At 38.2% G+C, this 17,716-nt stretch overlaps 1 protein-coding gene across 2 annotated transcripts in view; it reads right to left on the bottom strand.

Annotated features, from left to right (window-relative positions):
- The window catches only part of cdh22 (cadherin 22), a 206,670-nt gene that overhangs the window by 94,386 nt on the left and 94,568 nt on the right, over positions 1 to 17,716 (bottom strand). For both annotated transcript variants that reach the window (XM_082136387.1, XM_082136388.1), the window contains 2 exons: positions 12,589 to 13,524; positions 202 to 496 (listed from right to left, as the gene is read on the bottom strand). In XM_082136387.1, coding sequence (XP_081992513.1) covers positions 202 to 496; positions 12,589 to 12,816 — 523 coding nt within the window. In that variant the 5' untranslated portion in view covers positions 12,817 to 13,524. The remainder of the gene's footprint in view (positions 1 to 201; positions 497 to 12,588; positions 13,525 to 17,716) is intronic.

The following is a 17,716-nucleotide window of genomic DNA, read 5'->3' as shown; positions in this document are numbered from 1 at the left end:
TAGAAAACACTTATTTTAAATTGTAATAATATTTCACAGTATTACTGTTTTTACTGTAGTTTTGATCAAATAAATGCAGCCTTGATGAGCATAAGAGACTTCTTTCAAAAATCTTTAAATCTATAAAATGATTCCAAACTCAAATGCCAGTATTTATAAAGCAACAGGTCCGCATGTAAATCCAGAGTAAACGCATCTTACCGATAGGAGAGAGTTCTGCCACACTTCCGACGTAGGGACCTTCCAGAAACTTGGGCTCGCTGTCGTTGATGTCCTGGACTTTGATGACGAACTCCGACTCGGGTTCAAGCGGCCCGTCCGTCAGACGGTCTCGTGCTTGAGCTCGCAGGGTGTAGAAGGTCTTCTCCTCACGGTCTAATCTCTCCGTGGCGTGAATGTCACCGGTGACCTCGTCGATGATGAATATAGAGCCTGCTCCCTCTCCAGAGATAGTGTACTTAATAGAGCCGTCCCCTTCATCCGAGTCGGAATGGATCTGTTGATTAAAGCACAGAGGACACATCCTGAGTGTGTGTGAAGTGGGTGGAGTGCTGTTGTTCAAGGGAACTATCTCAAACACTGAACCAGCATTTGAATTGGAATGGCGAGGAAAGACATTTACTGAATTACAGTGCAAAGAAAGTAAACAGGGAATTTCAGTAGTCAAACACAAGATGCAAAACATGAAGAATTTTTGTTTTATATCTGACATATTTTGTTGGATGGATGGATGGATGAGTAATATTAGATAGATAGATAGATAGATAGATAGATAGATAGATAGATAGATAGATAGATAGATAGATAGATAGATAGATAGATAGATAGATAGATAGATAGATAGATAGATTAATATAATATTAATATACTTAAAATAATAATGAATGCAATCATTCAATTATTATTATTAATAAAATAGTAATATTAATGAAAAAATTAATTCTATAAAAACATTGAGCATAAGAAAATGTGCTCCTCCATCATGAAACTATAGGAAATTTTTTTAAATATAAGCAATAGTTTTAATTGTCTTTATTTAATACTTTATTTTTATTCAATTGAATGAATATTGTACTGTATAATAAAATATAATAATATTTTGCAATAATTAATATATCAATTAAATTTAAATGTCAATTTAAAACTTTGCATATTAAGGTATAATGTTTTTAGAAATAAAAATAAATGATACATTTATCTTAGAATATACTGTATTATTAAACATCCTCAGCTGTGATTCAGATCCTCATGTGCAGAAAGCCAAACAGTAAAACTACATAAAATGTCATGTTTACAAACACTGTAAAAAAAAAAAAAATGCTAAGCAAACGAGTGAACGAGTGAATGATTGAATGAGTGAATGTTTGAGAACACATCATATCCGTGTGTAAAATGCAGTGATTCATCCATGTGTTTCCTCGTGAGTTCATCAGTGTGGCGAGTTGCCATGTTGAAAGGCAAAATTCCCAGTTTTCCATCCTCTCTTTCCACACTGACAGCTCCTCTAGCTGTAGCTGAAGCCTCTTGGCATCTCATTGAGTCATTACTATGGCAACAGATGTACGGAAGACATACCGGATATTCACTACAAAGCCTGACCAAATGCATTTCATCATTTACAAAATAATCTGGGAAGAGCCAGTCCTAAAAATGTTACAAAGTCAAAAAAGAAATACCCTTATTTACTTCCCGAATGCTTGTTCCTGCAAGTGTGTTCCTGGTGATTCATCAGAGCACATCAGGGTTGTTCAGAACCCAATGAGAACGCCATTCAATTCAATGTCTACTCTATTTTTTATAACTAGAAATGCAAAGTTTGTCAAGATAAACTTTTAACTTGTTTGAAAAGAGACAACACAACAGACAAACTCAAGATGCATAAATTCAAGTCCGTACATCCCAGCATTTATTCCCTATTAAACATCCTATTTCACACTAAAATATCACATTACAGAAGTGAAATGGGTTGTGAACACCACTTTAACTGGCTAATTGTGTGGTTCAGTTTACGGTCTAATGCCATCTAAGTTTGTCTAAGCGTATTTCACCCAAGTAATGACTTTTTATTGGACTATAACAATCTTTTTCCTTCATCTATGGATCAGTAATGATGGCAGTCAGTTCAAGAATCGCTGCTTTGGGGAGGTGAAGGTTTTTAGACACACAGCCAGCCGGAGGCTCATTGAGTTTAAAGGGAGACGTATTTCTAAACCCAGGTCTGCAAGTGCAGTTTAGAGCCGTCATGAGGGTCCAACAAACAAAAGAAAAGAAATAAATCTCAAGAAATCACCTCTACATTTCATAGGATTTTCAGAGAGGTGAAAACTGTCAGACTTGCTAAAGCAGATCAAACCAGCAACAAATCTTTTCTTTCCTTTTTTTAGTGGAGATTATGATATTTATACAGCCAAAAAGTAAGATGAACTTCAGATAGCGTGTAATGTAAATCAATGAGGTCTTAAAAACAGTATAACAAACTACTTACAGTACATAACATGCATCTTAATATCAGTCGTCACTCTATATCTGCCAGTAATGTCTTAAGATGATATTTAAATGCTTAGTTTTATGATCAAAGTTCTGTAGTTTTAAAGGGTAACTCTCGCCAAAATTGAACCTAGGCTCTTTTTGTTGATCTAACCGAGTCAAACTTTCGAGTAAAAGCATAATTAGAATGGAAACGGCACTTTTAAGATTGACCGTATTTTCGTTTTAGGTCAAAATGCCTTTTGAATGGGAGTGCTTGTGGCACTTCTGTCATAGCATCAAAAATTGCTATTTTTAAAACACTAAGGCTCGACACAACATGAAACTTTGCTTGAAGTATCACCAGAGGCTCCACACATGAACTCGAGCGTTGACTACATTATTTGTGTACACAGAGTTTACTAAAAAGAAAGGTTTTGTATGACTCACTTTATCAGTTAGTGTTTCCGGTGGCTGGAATTTTGTCAGTCAAAAGTAGTCGATCTCCGAATGCAACGTAACATGAGGAAAGAACAGATGGAAAGCTCCTAAAGCTTGTTTCCATATAAATTCACGGATAATTTCATGGAAAATGATCATGCTTTTCATTGAAATTACAAGTTCATGACATTTCCTCATATGGAGTCAGTTTATCACGTTGCATTCAGAGATCGACTACTTTTGACTGACAAAATTCCAGCCACCGAAAACACTAACTGACAAAGTGAGTCTTACAAAATCTTTCTTTTTAGTAAACTCTGTGTACACAAACAATGTTCTCAATGCTGGAGTTCATGTGTAGAGCCCCTGGTGATACTTCCAGCACAGTTTCATGTTGTGTCGAGCCTTCTTAGTGTTTTAAAAATAGCGATTTTTGATGCTATCATAGTCGAGCCCCAATCACTCCCATTCACAAGGCATTTTGACCTAAAACGATAATACGATCAATTTTAAAAGTGCCGTTTCCATTCTAATGAAGCTTTTACAAAAAAGTTTGACTCGGGTAGATTAACAAAAAGAGCCTAGGTTTGATTTTGGCGAGAGTTACCCTTTAAAACTTACAATGCAATGATGATTGAGAGAAGAACAAATAAACCCTCCTCAAAAGCCTGATGATCATATTTGATACTCATGATTTTTCAAAAAAAAAAAATGATGCATGGATAATCAAGCTGAACCGAAGTTACTTCAGTAAGTGTTCATCTTGAAATATTACCAACAATGTAGAAATTATTCTTACATTTACTTTATAAAAATCAGTAATGATTTCACAGCAAAAAAGACATGTGACGCACGAGCTGAAGGAGGACGTTTTGACTAAAGGCTTTTTAAAAGTATAATCTATAAATCAGATGACAGAAGGCATTAAGCTGTGTTGTTTTTCAGTAAAGGTTTGAGGTGATCTATGCAGAGGTCTCTGCACTGCAGTGTTGTAATGCTCCGTCGACTGGATCATTGTGGGAATTCTTTAGCTTCAGTCTCTGTTTCCCATTATAATGTGCCTCTGTCTGTAGCCTGGCAAAATCTGCAAAACAGCAGTGGACAGAGCGAAATCACCCTCTCCATCATCAGCGTGTTAAATATTTGATAAAGCCTTAATTAAATAGCAGCTTCTATCACCCCCGCGGGGATTTTCATTAGGTATTTGTCGTAAAACATGGGAATAACGCAAGCCGGCCTACAATATTGCATTCTTTTCCGCCTCTTTCCTCATTTCAAATCCCACCCTCGCTCGAATAAAACATGCACTTGAAACTATCCTCTTTTTTGGCGTATCAATATTTCAGCAGTAATAAAAAAAATAAAAAAATAAAAACTCTCTCTAACAGGAAGACAAAGAAAGCTGGGCAATATCTCAAGAGCTGGAGGATAAAAAAAACTATTTCTCCCTATCTGTTCACAGGGAGAGTTTGTTCAAAGCACGCTCCTGGAGTCTTTTGTGTGCATTAGCGCATATTGAGATCATATGATCAACATCAACATCTGTTCCCCCAATTATGTGCATAAAAATAATAAGTCAGAACTGCTGAGTGTCCTGGATTTCCTCCGACTCCGCTGCTTTCCCTAATGAAATGAGAACGCACAATAAACATGCCACAGCAGGAGTGAAATGCATCTTTTACCTGACAAACGATGTTATCGGCGGATGGCAGACGGGAAGCGGTTCTTAATCTGCGCTCACATCACACCGCGGTAAACGGTGCGACCAGGGTCTCGTCTGAGCAGGACATGTCAAACCACAGGTCATGTGGAGGTCTTATCCTCTTTAGCTACCTCTCTGCCTAAAATATTTAGTCTTTGATTCATCAGTGGCCATTCACAATATTGATTATACTGCCTTCATTACTTAGTCTTCAACTAAATAGCATCACTTTGCAGCCCTCGAGCTTGAGCAAGACTGCAAGTAGGATGAAAATCTAAAGAGCTTTTCATAAGATACTTTAGGATAAAAACATTACAGCTCTGGTGAGCTTCTGTGCTGTTGACTGTCCACATATTAGGCTCTTTCTAACTGAGATAAGTGACTGATTTGAAGCACTACATAGGGAACAACTCACAATTAGCCTGACACAAAGTAGACTTGACTCAAAACAGATTCTGACATTGATTCCAATGATTATAATGTTGAAATGTTGATTAAAAATACACCTGCATATTAACCCTGTAAAATCTGACATATGAAACATTAGTCAGAAATAAATTGAATTTTTTGCTAAGTTTATTGAACCTTTAGACTGGTAGATTTTTCCCTAAACCTAACTATCTGGGGCGTCTCCAAATCGACACCCAATTGATCTTATTACCTGAGGCGTCTCCAAATCGACAGCAATACCTTTATCTGGGGCGTCTCCAAATCGACACCCAATTCCTTAAACTGGGGCGTCTACTAATCGACACCCAATACAGTCGACAATTGGCCGAGTCTTACTCTAACTAACTTGCTTCCCTAAACTAGCTTCCTTCCTAAACTAGCTTCCTGCGCAGGAATAAATCGACAAACAGACCTGCAAACGTCCTTTAAATGCTTTAATCACGGCAAGGAGATCTTCCCGAGCAGTTCTCAGGGAATCTCTCCCAAGAAGCAAGGCCGGAGGATCTCAGACAAATTCCATTGAGAATCCCACCAGAAAACACAGATACAACAGTTTTTTATAGAATCGAGAAAACAAATAAGACTAACATGTCACCTTCAATATGCTCCAACCTTTTCCCTCTGTCACTGGCACAAGCAAACTCTGTTTCTGTGATTACTTATCACAATGTTTGAGAACTAGTCATCTGTCTAGTTTCACTTCCCCTATTTGTTATTTATACATACACACACACAATCAAAGTCACAAGTTTTCTCTCGCGGCTCTCGGCCTGGCGTCGTTCTCTCGTGGCTCTCGGCCTCGCGTCGTTCTCTCGCGGCTCTCGGCCTCGTCCTGCTTGCCACAGTCAGTGTGCAACAGGTTTACCAGCAGTTTTCATCATGTCGATCCTTTAGAGGCCTTAGATATTTGTGTATTAAATATGATCAAGTCAAATCTCACTTTGCAGTCCTCCAGCCACCAGTAAGACACTGCGGATTTAAACTGGGTAAACTATTTAGACCAGGAAAAGACTATACCATGGACAAACAGTTAGAGGCTGAATTGGTATTTTAGTGTTGTTACTGTACCATGAAGTGGCTGACGGAGCAGCTGAGCTCCAGGCTGTGTGACCTGCCACCTCTCGGGTCAGAACACTAACAAAGCAAACCTGTTAGCTGGCAGTCGCAGTGAAGGAGGCGAACCGACACTCCAGATCTCTCACCTCTGATGAGCGCCGAGGCAAGAGAAGACACTGCAGTGCACACGGACCGTGACACCAGCGACACGACCAAATGTGAATACATGAGACGTGCAGGTCAAAAAGTCACACTATAGGATATACTATAGGAACTATACTCTTGTGCTGAAATATCTTTTGAAGCATTTGAATGCATCTTGGGTTGCACTGAGCTCTGCAATGGGAGCAAATATATTTATTTAGCATGAATATTTCATAAACACTCTATACCGTTCAAAAGTGTGGTTTCGATAAGATTGTTTTATGTTTTTGAAAGAAGTCTCTTATGCTCACCAAGGGTGAATTTATTTAATAAAAAATACAGAAATATTATTACAATTTAAAATAAGCGTTTTCTATTGGAAAATATTGGAAAATGTAATGTATTCCAGTGATTAAAGCTGAATTTTCAGCATCATTACTCCAGTCTTCAGTGATACATGATCCTTCAGAAATCATTCTAATATGATGATGTGCTGAAACATTTCTGATTATTATCATCAATGTTAAAAACAGTTGTGCTGCTTCATATTTTTGTGGAAACCGTGACACATTTTAGTTTTCAGGATTCTTTGATGAATAGGAAGTTCAAAAGAACAGCATTTATTTGAAATATAATCTTTTGCAACATAAAATCTAAATGTCTTTACTGTCACTTACTGACCCCAAACTTTTGAATCATAACTGACATTACGTCAGAAGTCAAGAAAAAGAATAATTATGAAAATCTCAAGCAAAAGTTAAGCGATGTTATCGATGCCACATTTCTATGCCATTAATCACTGAGAACTTCCAACGTGGCTTTTGATGAATTTATTTTTAAGGGCCGGATAATTAGACAATTTTCATTTCAGCTCAAACTGCAAAACAAAAAACGTTTGACATTCTCAATGGAGACTTCAAACTAGACATCTGCACATCGGGGTCATGACAGCACAAACCTCATCTGCAGACACAGGCCCTTTGTTTAGTTGAAATTCATTAGCTACACAACACTCTTTCTCAAGCGAAAGATCAAAACATTAATAATGGATTCATAAAGCTTCAGACTGCAATCAACATGCACATTCTGCAAACACCCCTGACATTTAAACTATTGCGATTCGTGGATAAAGAGATTTTGCATGAACATTGTGATACATTTTCAACCAGGAGTTTTGGCCCGTCAGACAGAGACGCTTCAGAGGAGGAAAGGATATGAAATGGAGACTACAAAGAGGAAAGATTCAAAGTAGGACACAACTTTAAAGCCCCTCTGAAGTGTCTTGCAGCATTATTCAATGTGTTGATGTAATTGACACTGAAACAGGAAGAGAGGGCGGGGCATATTGAACAGCTCCTCCCCCTTTTAAAATAAATAGCCAATAGCGTTTCGATTACATATCACAGCTCGGCTAGAGCCGTTGAGCTCGGTGAAGCTCCTAATCCCTAACCGTTTCTCCTCCTAATCTCCTTCATATCGCTTAAAAATACAGCATTCTGTGCAGAATTCAAAACGGGTCTGATAAGTTTTGTGGTCTGTGCCGACTCGATCACATGATCCGCTCTGTGGTTTCCAGGGTTTGAAATGAACACCCTCCAAATGCGGGTAAAAATCAACTGTGGCGGGTAACGCTGTCAAATCACTAGCCAATATGGCGTGTTACTTATTATGTTTACACACTTTACTGGGGAAGTTCGTGTAAGCCAAATCTATGCATTCTGCGCATTCAACTCGTGAGTCATCATGATATATTAAAAACAGAGTATTGCGCAGAATCTGCTCATATCTGGCTTACTTGAACACACGTCACTACATTACAAATAACGGCGCGCTTGTTCAATTGCATTGAAGCAATAGCAATGAAGATTAAAAAGCATTTGGTTAACAGAAAAGACATTGTTATTTTCCAACATATTAAAATTTGTTGATGTTCTTTGTCCTGTATTGATCTGTCCGCCTAAAATAAATTTTTAGTGAAAAGGATGAGGATGGAAGAGGAAGGGAGGAGATGGCTGGATGACATGATTTTGTTTGAATAAGAAAATAATGTATGAAATCCAAATTTTATAATATATTTTTATAATATAGTTTATTTCCTTTTTTTCTTTTTTTTTTTTTTTTTGGCTAGTAGAAGTTCTGAATGGCCTGTAACTTAATTTAGCCAAATTGACCCGTGAGTGAAAAGGTACATTTCAAACCCTGGTGCTGTCGTGTCTCTGGACCGGAGATGCAGCGGTTCGTGTGACACTAACATGAAACCAAACTTCATTCATCTAAATGGAAAGCTTATTTACACTGTCTGAATCATTCCATATCCCCTTTATAGTGCACGATGTGCTATTCACCATGTAGAAAATAGTAAATGTGTGAACAAGTGACCAGTTTCAGTCGCAGCTTCAGCATCTATTTATAGTGTAGGGGGCGGGGCTTCATATTCTAGAGAGCATTTGATTGGACATAAAATCTGATGATAAGCTAAAGTGCAGAGTGATGTCATCAAAATCATTTAACCATATTGTCGGAAGTGAGAGACTGTTAGTTTTGAACGATAATATCTTCTAAATGTGAATTTTGTCATTGTTTTGAAGCACACAAGCTTATAGATAACAGTAAGGCTAACATATTCACACTAAAAGCCAAAAAAACTGCAATTTTGATTTCAAGGGGACTTTAACCTGATACTCAGATTCAATAAGCAGTGCATAGAACGATAGTGTGCTATCACTATTGGGGTAGTTGAATGCTGGAACTGTTCCAGTTCTGGATTCCCAACCCCTAAATGTTGAATAAATAATTGTTTATTATATGCTGGCTTTAAATAAATACGTTTCACCTTCCTTTCAAACACAAAAGACAGAAAGTGAATGTTCCTGCATGAGCGTTTGAGCAGGTTCGCCCAAGCCTGCAGGAAATTATTTGAACACGTTGAGACATCCTTGGCATGCATGTTACGAACGCCGGCGTCTGTTCAGCGTCTCAGCACTACACGTTCAAATCCTATCAATCAATGTTCGCCGCTTGTCTGAAGGAAGAGGCTGGCAGCCTTTCAAAGCGCAGTGGAAATCTTTCCACTTTGCTGCGCTGCCCATATGGCGGGATGTTCTTGTCGGTGTTCGCCGTGTAAAAACTCTCTTTCCACTGTTCATTTTTTCTGCCCTGCTGCCTTTCCCTGCAAAGAGACTTCTAATATTTATCGACTCGAGGTTTACATATGTCTGGACTTCATGGCTTAACAGTGAAGGCGGGAAAATGGTGCAGTGGCCTTTTCGGCAGGAAATATTGCAACTTTCACTCTCTCTTAGAGCTCTCTGCAGAAGAGGGACTGATGCGTAGAATTAACCTTCACAATGTTCGTCTTTCTCCGACAAGCCTTTTGAGGTTTGAAAGTCTAATGTAAATAGCATAAGGTCACCAGAGGCGTCTGTGAATTCAAGTGCAGTATTCCTGGAACACTTCTGAAGACATTCTTACAAAAAAAACATCTGCTGAAGAAAAGACTGGTGTCATAATGAAGCATTATTGGGCTTAAAGTTAATGGGTGCAATTAAAGCTATTAAATTAAAAGAATGAACAAGATACCAAAGCCACTTTAGCAGGAACAAAGGTTTAGCACCAAAAATCCATGCAGACAAAAGAATAAAGGAAAAACGTCTCTATTCATCTAACTTCGCTTTGGCAGGGCTCATTTTCAAAAGTCACTATATGTTCAAACTTTTTGGTCGAAACTCAACATGAAACTGAACCCATAACTTGACATTTCCAGGTGAGTTTTTGTGTTTGATTTGCCAAATTACACTACACAATGGGGGTAAAAAATGTGAACAGGTTCGTATGAATGTGCTCAAAAGACTATTTGTAGTGAACATTTGCACACGTTTTGATCTACAGTCCATTAAAGGGGTAATGAACTGATTTGTTTAATTTTATTTTTTATGTTACCTGAGTATGATTTTTAGAATTTAGAAATACTTTAGAAATAAAAGGCCATTGTCTACCCTGATTTTAGCACTCTGTTTGAAGGGGCGTGTCGGCTGTGAGACTTCACTGCTGTGAACATTTTGCATATGAAATAAGTATTGATTTTTGAAGTGTTGATTATAGCGTTATATTTAGATTGTGGCATTAAAGGTTGCAGTGATGAACATTAGAAAGATGACAGTCTGTTGAGTGCATGAATGCAGTGATCTCATCATTGCAGCTCAGTTTCTGCACTCTCACAACTGCCTTTATCATAACTAACAATGCAGACACAATGTAAATAAGAGATTCATTGATTATAACGGGAGTTTTGTCAAGAGTCCAGAACTGATAAACTCGCGCTGTTTGATTGACAGCTCCAGTGATTATAAAGGGAGTGTTCTTTGATCGCTTTCTGTATATAATTTAATCAAAATTTAAATAACAGATTATTTTCATGGTACTAAAAGAAACAATGTGAAGTTGATTGTCAAGTCAATGGCTTGATTTACTGACGCATAAACAGCAATAAACAATTTTTGAGAATGTCTGACTGTACATGGATCATATCAGAAATAACTGATCACAGAATAGGCGTTAGAATTAAATTTTCAAAGCCCGTGCCAAAATTTGACTGATTTACCAAAGTGAATTGTACTGAACAAACAAATAAAATACATTCACATAGTCGAATGCACTATATAAATAATGAATACACATAAATAAGCACTTTCATAGCATTAAAATCCTTTGGTAGGTAATGTTATATTTAGTCCAGTGATTCTGTATCTCTCCTCATCTTACTAATGCTCCAGTGGGCGGGGCCAAAGCCGCAATGATGTAGATGTAGAAGTAGACGCTGATATGATTCTGCAGAGGCCGTCTTTCATCGCAATATTACGTCATAATGTGACAAAATTCCAAACCTACTAGTTTTCTGAGCTTGGATTCAATAAAAGCTGTTTTTGGACTAACAAGGAAGTTTTACTCCTTACATGTCAAAAGATCAAGGAAATTTTGATTTCTCAATTCATGGCCCCTTTAGATTGTTATTAAACTGCAACACACATTATGTGGCATACAGATATTTATAGTTTTGCCACGTAATACAGACACATAAAACGTAGGGCTAAGTGAAATTAATTTTACAAATGTATTGAAGAGAGCTGCCAACGAAGGGGCCAAACATTTAGAAAAAATATCATTAGCAGATTAATCACAGGACAGTGCGAAAGGGATTGTTTTAAATGACCGTTACTGATAAAAGGCACGTTGGTCATATTTAATTCTATATCACCCTAATTAAAGTCTTTGATACGGTGAGCAATAGACATACAACACCAGCAGCCCCTATTAATAGTCTCGGCTCATAACTTCAGAGGGAGCCGTAACTCTGGGTAATTTTATTAATAAAATCATCTCTCTCCAGAATACCCCTTCCATTTCCCATATCATCCTTTATGGCTCCCATTTAGACATCAGCTCCTCTTTTCCTGGCACACACACACACACACACACACACACACAATCTCTTAATTACTGCTGCACAAGTCACTTATATCTCTAAACCACACTACGGCTGGGCAATACAGCTAAAACAATTGATCATATATATATATATATATATAGTAAAGAAATATCACTGCCATTGTTTTGGGATGGTTTGCCACACTGTTTTTGGACTGAAGGAGCATGGAAGTATAATAAAATAAAAACAGCAATATTTACCAATCCATTTTTAATTAAGTACTTAATATGAAAACTGCTACGCAGAGAATACAGTTATACCATTTTCAAATGATGAATTTGCAAAGTTATCGATTCATTGCAAATTACTGTCTGAACTTAACTGCATGTTTTTGCTACTGAAGTTTGCATCTTGACACTCTCGGGAGATCATAAAACTAATCAGATAAAACAAATTTAAAAATAGCATCAAAATTATTGCAATTTTCAATATAAATGTTAATTATCGCAAATATATTGTAAATAATATTGCCCAGCCGTGCACCACTTAAAAAATAAACTTGCACACAAAATCACTTTGAGATTCCTCTCAAGCATAGCTAATGTAGCCAAACACAGGCATATTCCACCGAGGTGATAACAAGATCTTAAGAGAATCTGTTTTAGTTTGGCCTTCATAGATTTAGAAGAAATTCAAGCCTTACAGCTAAACTTGATCTGTCCTAGTCAACTAGCCTGACACTATCCACACACTTAAAGCATTTGAGAATTGCCTCATTTAAATGCACAGCGCATGCATCTCTCTTGGCTTTCATTGTGCTGCAATATATTTTCCCTTGCATAGAAAAATAAGCAGCAAGAGTGTAACCAAAAACACGTCCGTGACAAACATGCGCCAGTCCTACCTTTCCAACGTAAAGTGGCTCCGTCCCGGTGTATTCCTCCACAACGAAAAACTGATTCCAAACCCATCCTCTCTTCACCCTTTCATGAGACATCGCCCATTGCTCAGGACCTCTTTCCGTCATCCCAACACTAGTCCTTATGGTCTGACCGGACAGCCATCCACAGCACTGCAAAATTCCCAGAGTCACTGCCAAAACCTGAGCTCCTCCTCTCCAGTGGGGAGCCATGTTTGAAAACTCTCTCGTCTCTACATGGGGCAGAAGTCAGAAACTCGTTCAGGATGAAGTTTTCTTCCTAACTGCCTGATTGCTTGAGAAAAGCTCCTTGACTCTGAGGTTGAGGAGGTAAACGAGAGTTCACTGCTGCTCAATGAAACTATAAATCCAATCGGTTTTTGGTCATTTTTTTTCTCCAGTCGTAGAGGCCACTGGGTCCTCAAGAGGGCATTTAAGAGGAATCTTTCTTGAGAAGATGAGGCAGTCTCGGTGATACACAGCTATAGCTCCTCCGTTTTGAAATCAGTGTTGGGTTTTTTCAATGATGGGGTACCAATCACAAAGCCATTGAAGTCTTATTTCTTCTTCAGTTGAGTTTTAAGTTGAAGAGCTACTGGTCAAAACTGCAGACATCAATTCCATTGTGAGTCCAGAAATTAATTAACACTCCACGCTAGCGGCATTGATAAAAAGGATGTAATCCAATGTCCTCTATACCTTTTCATTTCCATGTAAGTACATTTCACATACAAAAAAAGAAATCCTCAAATTTCATGGTGCAAGATGTTACTCAAAGTCGAAGGCATCATTATCACAATCTAGATGTCAAGATCCAGAGGTCGCAGACTGTTATGCGTCACTGGAGCTTAAAAGGTACTTGACCTGCAGGTTTGAGAGTTTGACATTGGTGAGTTCATGTCGACCTCAGCATCTGATCACCTGTAACACAGCAAAGATAATTGATTAGAGGAGCAAGAGAGCATAATCAAATAGCTATGCAGCTTTTTCCAGTTGCAATAATCAATAGTGAGACAAACTGTATCGATTCTTGGCTTCTTGTTATGGTGTTCTCATTCTCGTTAAACAAATACATAATTCAATAAGTGCCACAGTGAATTTGCAGTCCTCTCCGACACACAAAGTGATTTTAAAGTGGTTGCGGCTCTAAACTCTTTGACTTTCTCTCGGATTTCATAGAAATGCAGCAAGAAAACACACCGTCATTTAGGTGATCTACCTGAAAAGCATTTCTGAAGGCAGAAACTTTGTACTCAGCAAGAATCCGGATAATGTGTTAAGCCCAAGAGCAATGTCTTCTGTGTTAGGGAGCCAGGTGTGGTTGGAAAAGGGAAAAAGGGAGGTTTATATATCATGAACTTGAGCCCAAAGCATCTGTCTGCCGAGTTGCGGCCCACGGCAGGCGGCTTACACTGGGGGCTATCTGATTAATTGCATGAGGGAGCACTAATTGGATAAAAGTATTAATCAATTAATTCAATCCATTAGAGCAGCAACCCTAATGCTTAAAACAAACACTGGTCAGGAAGGTGAAGATAAGCTATGGCCCTATTGTGCATCAGCCAAAGCGCCATTGGGTAAGGGAAATGATTAATGGTCTTTGAGGCTTTCAGAATAAGAGAAAAACAACAACATTTAGCATTGGTGAAATGTCACAACCTCAAGGCTAAAAGATTACAGCTCCTGCGGACAAGCGTGGGCCAAGAAAGGCCCTTCAGGATATTGGTTGTTTAACCATTGGCACACAGTTGCAGACGAAAGGCTAACCTTCAGTTTGCGTCATCTAGCTAAGACGTCCTTATATCTTGAAACAGAAACGACCTTCTAAAGAGGGTAAAAAGTTAAACACTGGGGAAAAGGTAATAAAGATTTGCACAAACAACTGACAGCAATTTGCATTAAAACTGTGAACATAAATGGTGACAAGCAGGACGTCGACACAAAGCTGTCTTGGAAACCTGGTAAAATTAGCACATACTGTGTGTGTGTGTGTGTGTGTGTGTGTGTGTGTGTGTGTGTGTGTGTGTGTGTGTGTGTGTGTGTGTGTGTGTGTGTGTGTGTGTGTGTGTGTGTGTGTGTGTGTTTTAATGTCTGAGTGATAAAATCACCTCATTATCAGCCTTTGGGAAGACAGTTAGGCCTGGTGATCTTCTTTTACCGCAAACCGTGAGCATCGAGAAAGACAGGCTAAGCGTGAATGTCCAGAAAGCATTCCAATGCTTTCGTTATCATGCTAAAAATACCATGTGCAATTTACACAGTAGTAGGTTCCAACCTATTGCAATCTTATTGCGCAATACCCACACTAGCAGATGGTAAATAGTGAAACACTGACTTTTGTTTTGATCATGCCTGCAATTCCTAAAGATAAACATGCAGTTTTCACCAGGGTAGCTTATTGAGCTTATTAGCCACCTGCAGTACGGATTCATGCTTGATTTTTCAGCTTATGCAATCTAGCTTTTTTTAATAGGGATATTTTTATTTACCAAAGCAAAAGTTGACAAAGGTTTTCTGCACTAACCGTTATATTTTATTTTTTGATGCTAAGGGATTGTGACATGCGTGACATTTAGCTACGCTTCAACTAGCATCTCAGGTCAAGCGGTGATTCGGGTCACACTTTGCATCTAAACGCTTCAAAAATGAAGTAAAGTTCAGTACAAACAACTGATCCTTAAAATATGTACACAGTTTAGAGCATGTATGGCTGATTACAAACAAAAAACATCAGAAAGCCCCCCCAAAAAATCTCTATTATGACTTCAAACCACAAGCCCAAAAATTGCCAATCAAACGAATCAGTCAATCAATCAAAAGCATCAAACAGCCTGATTTTACATTTCATTGATCAAATGTAATATTTTTCATCTTTCCAATTAGTGTTGAAGTGTTCTTGTCTTAAGAGGCAACTTCAAAGTAATGTTGTTTATTTCTTTTTGCCTCAAAGAAAAACTATTTAGGGCAAGTCAAGATTAGTTCGTTTTTGACTATCTAGAGTTTCCTGCAAAGGCCTGACCAAGTACATATGATAAATAATAAACTATTTGTATCAAATATTTTCTCTGGTTGAATGCACTCCTCTGAAGTAGTTCTCAAAACTCTCAACCCTTTGGCGATTAACAGGGGGGGAAAAAAGCAAAAGCTAGTTAAAAACTATCCTAGTAAGCCTCTCATTGTGCGCTCTTGAAATTTTCATGATGAGTATACACAATTCGGCCCTTATTAAGATGTGGTGTGGAGCGTAAATGAATTGACTTTAAGGGTCTGGCTCTTCAGAGTTGGTCATTCTCTTGGCTAAGTAGAACGACGTCCATTAGCGAGTTTCTGTGGAAAGGCTGGTCGTGTAAAGCCTAGCAACACAGGCCGGTCTGATACAGTCGTAATGCCTCCGCTACCACCCAAACCGCTATTGGCAAGCCGGACGCACTCATTCGTGACCTATTAGGTCGTGGATTGATTATAAAACATGGCTGCTACTTCTCATCAGACGCCAGCCAGAGAGCAGAGGCCGTGACAGTCGGCAAGCGGAGCCAGAGAGGAGACTGATCACCGGCGAGTGATGGGCTTCAGGCCAGAGACCGAGAAAGAGACCATACCTCTCTCTCTCTTCCGACAATCTCCTTTTCACCTGCACGACATCCATCTCTTTAATGGGAATCACCGACTGCCTATCAGCCGCTCCTGCACAAACAACCACAACACTTGTGAGGAGAAAGCACTCTTATATATGTTTTGCTTCCAAATTGGGAATTGCCGGACTTTGTCAAAACCGTTCAAGTGAGAAAAGATCCAAAAGATCAGAGTGATTAAAATCTGGGAGGGTTTTAAAAAGAAAAACAGTATTTGGAAACGAATAGCCTGAGGTTAATAAGCTGAGCTGGCCCTCTTCTACGGCTGTGCGATGTTTTGATGTGTGATCCGATTATACGTTTGCCAAACACTCCCCCAAGCATGTATCAATGCATGAAAGCTCTCATCAAAGCCAAAGCACATGGACTTCTAATGACTGTGGTCTTTTAAAATGAAACCACAGCCGGAGTCGAATTCCCACACCTTGACTATTGCAATCCGACATTTAAAAATCATGTAGAAATGACATATATGTGACATATAATAATGACGGCTGATTAAGAGAAACTAAGCAGGCAACATGAGCGCTACTATAATATGTGCAATTAAACAAAACACAGGCTTTAAAGTCAACAACAAATTCATTCAAGACTTCACTTAAGTAATATGGTGTATTTCTGAGTGAAACAGAGCATCCAATGAGCTAAGTAATGACATGATTTTAGAATCAACCATCCATCAACAACATCCTACAATGAGTAAATAGATATTTTACTATTGGTTACCAATAACCAATGACCAATGACCAGCACTGCCTAGTTAGCAAAAAGCAAATGGTTTGTTCAGATGGTTTGTAACACATTCAGTCAGCATTAAACATGCTATTTTGGGTTTAAACTAAATATTTGCACCACAGTTTATTACTGTTTATTAAAGTTTTTTTTTTTTTGCATTTTTTATTTAAAAATAATTTATTGCACTTATTACCATATCATTCAACATGCTACTTTAGAGTGAACTAAATAGTTACACCACAGTTTTCAAAGTTAAGCAATATTTCATTTAATACTGTAATAAATTAAAATTAATAATTGAATACATTTTAAATAACAATCAAATATTGCACATCAGGGTATTTGTTCATCAATTAAGCATCATTAGTTTGAATGACCTGTTTTAAAGAAGAAGAAAAAAACATGGCAACTAACATGAAGGCTTGCAGCTATATACAGTAAATGATTATGTACTTTAAATAAATAAAAATTAAAAAAAAAGAAACCCCCAATATTTTCTCTGAAATACAGCTGCTCGTCAAAATCCACTCAGTATTAGTGGCGCATATAGAAGTTCATCATGCCACGCACACAAACCCAAATATTTGGGAATGCGGCATCAATTAGCAGCACTCGCAAACACCTGGACAAGCCTGAATACCTCTAGTGTGGCTTCACTCCTCCATTTGGCTGCGACTCTGAGCTCTAGAGACCAGCTATTATGCCCTGGAATGGGGATCCGGTTAGAAGTAGCCCCTGTCCAAGAC

This window comes from Leuciscus leuciscus, assembly GCF_965113295.1.
Source record: "Leuciscus leuciscus genome assembly, chromosome: 14".
Classification (NCBI taxonomy): domain Eukaryota; kingdom Metazoa; phylum Chordata; class Actinopteri; order Cypriniformes; family Leuciscidae; genus Leuciscus; species Leuciscus leuciscus.
The sequence above is the reverse complement of the archived record's forward strand: the minus strand, read 5'-3'. Positions and strand labels throughout refer to the sequence as shown.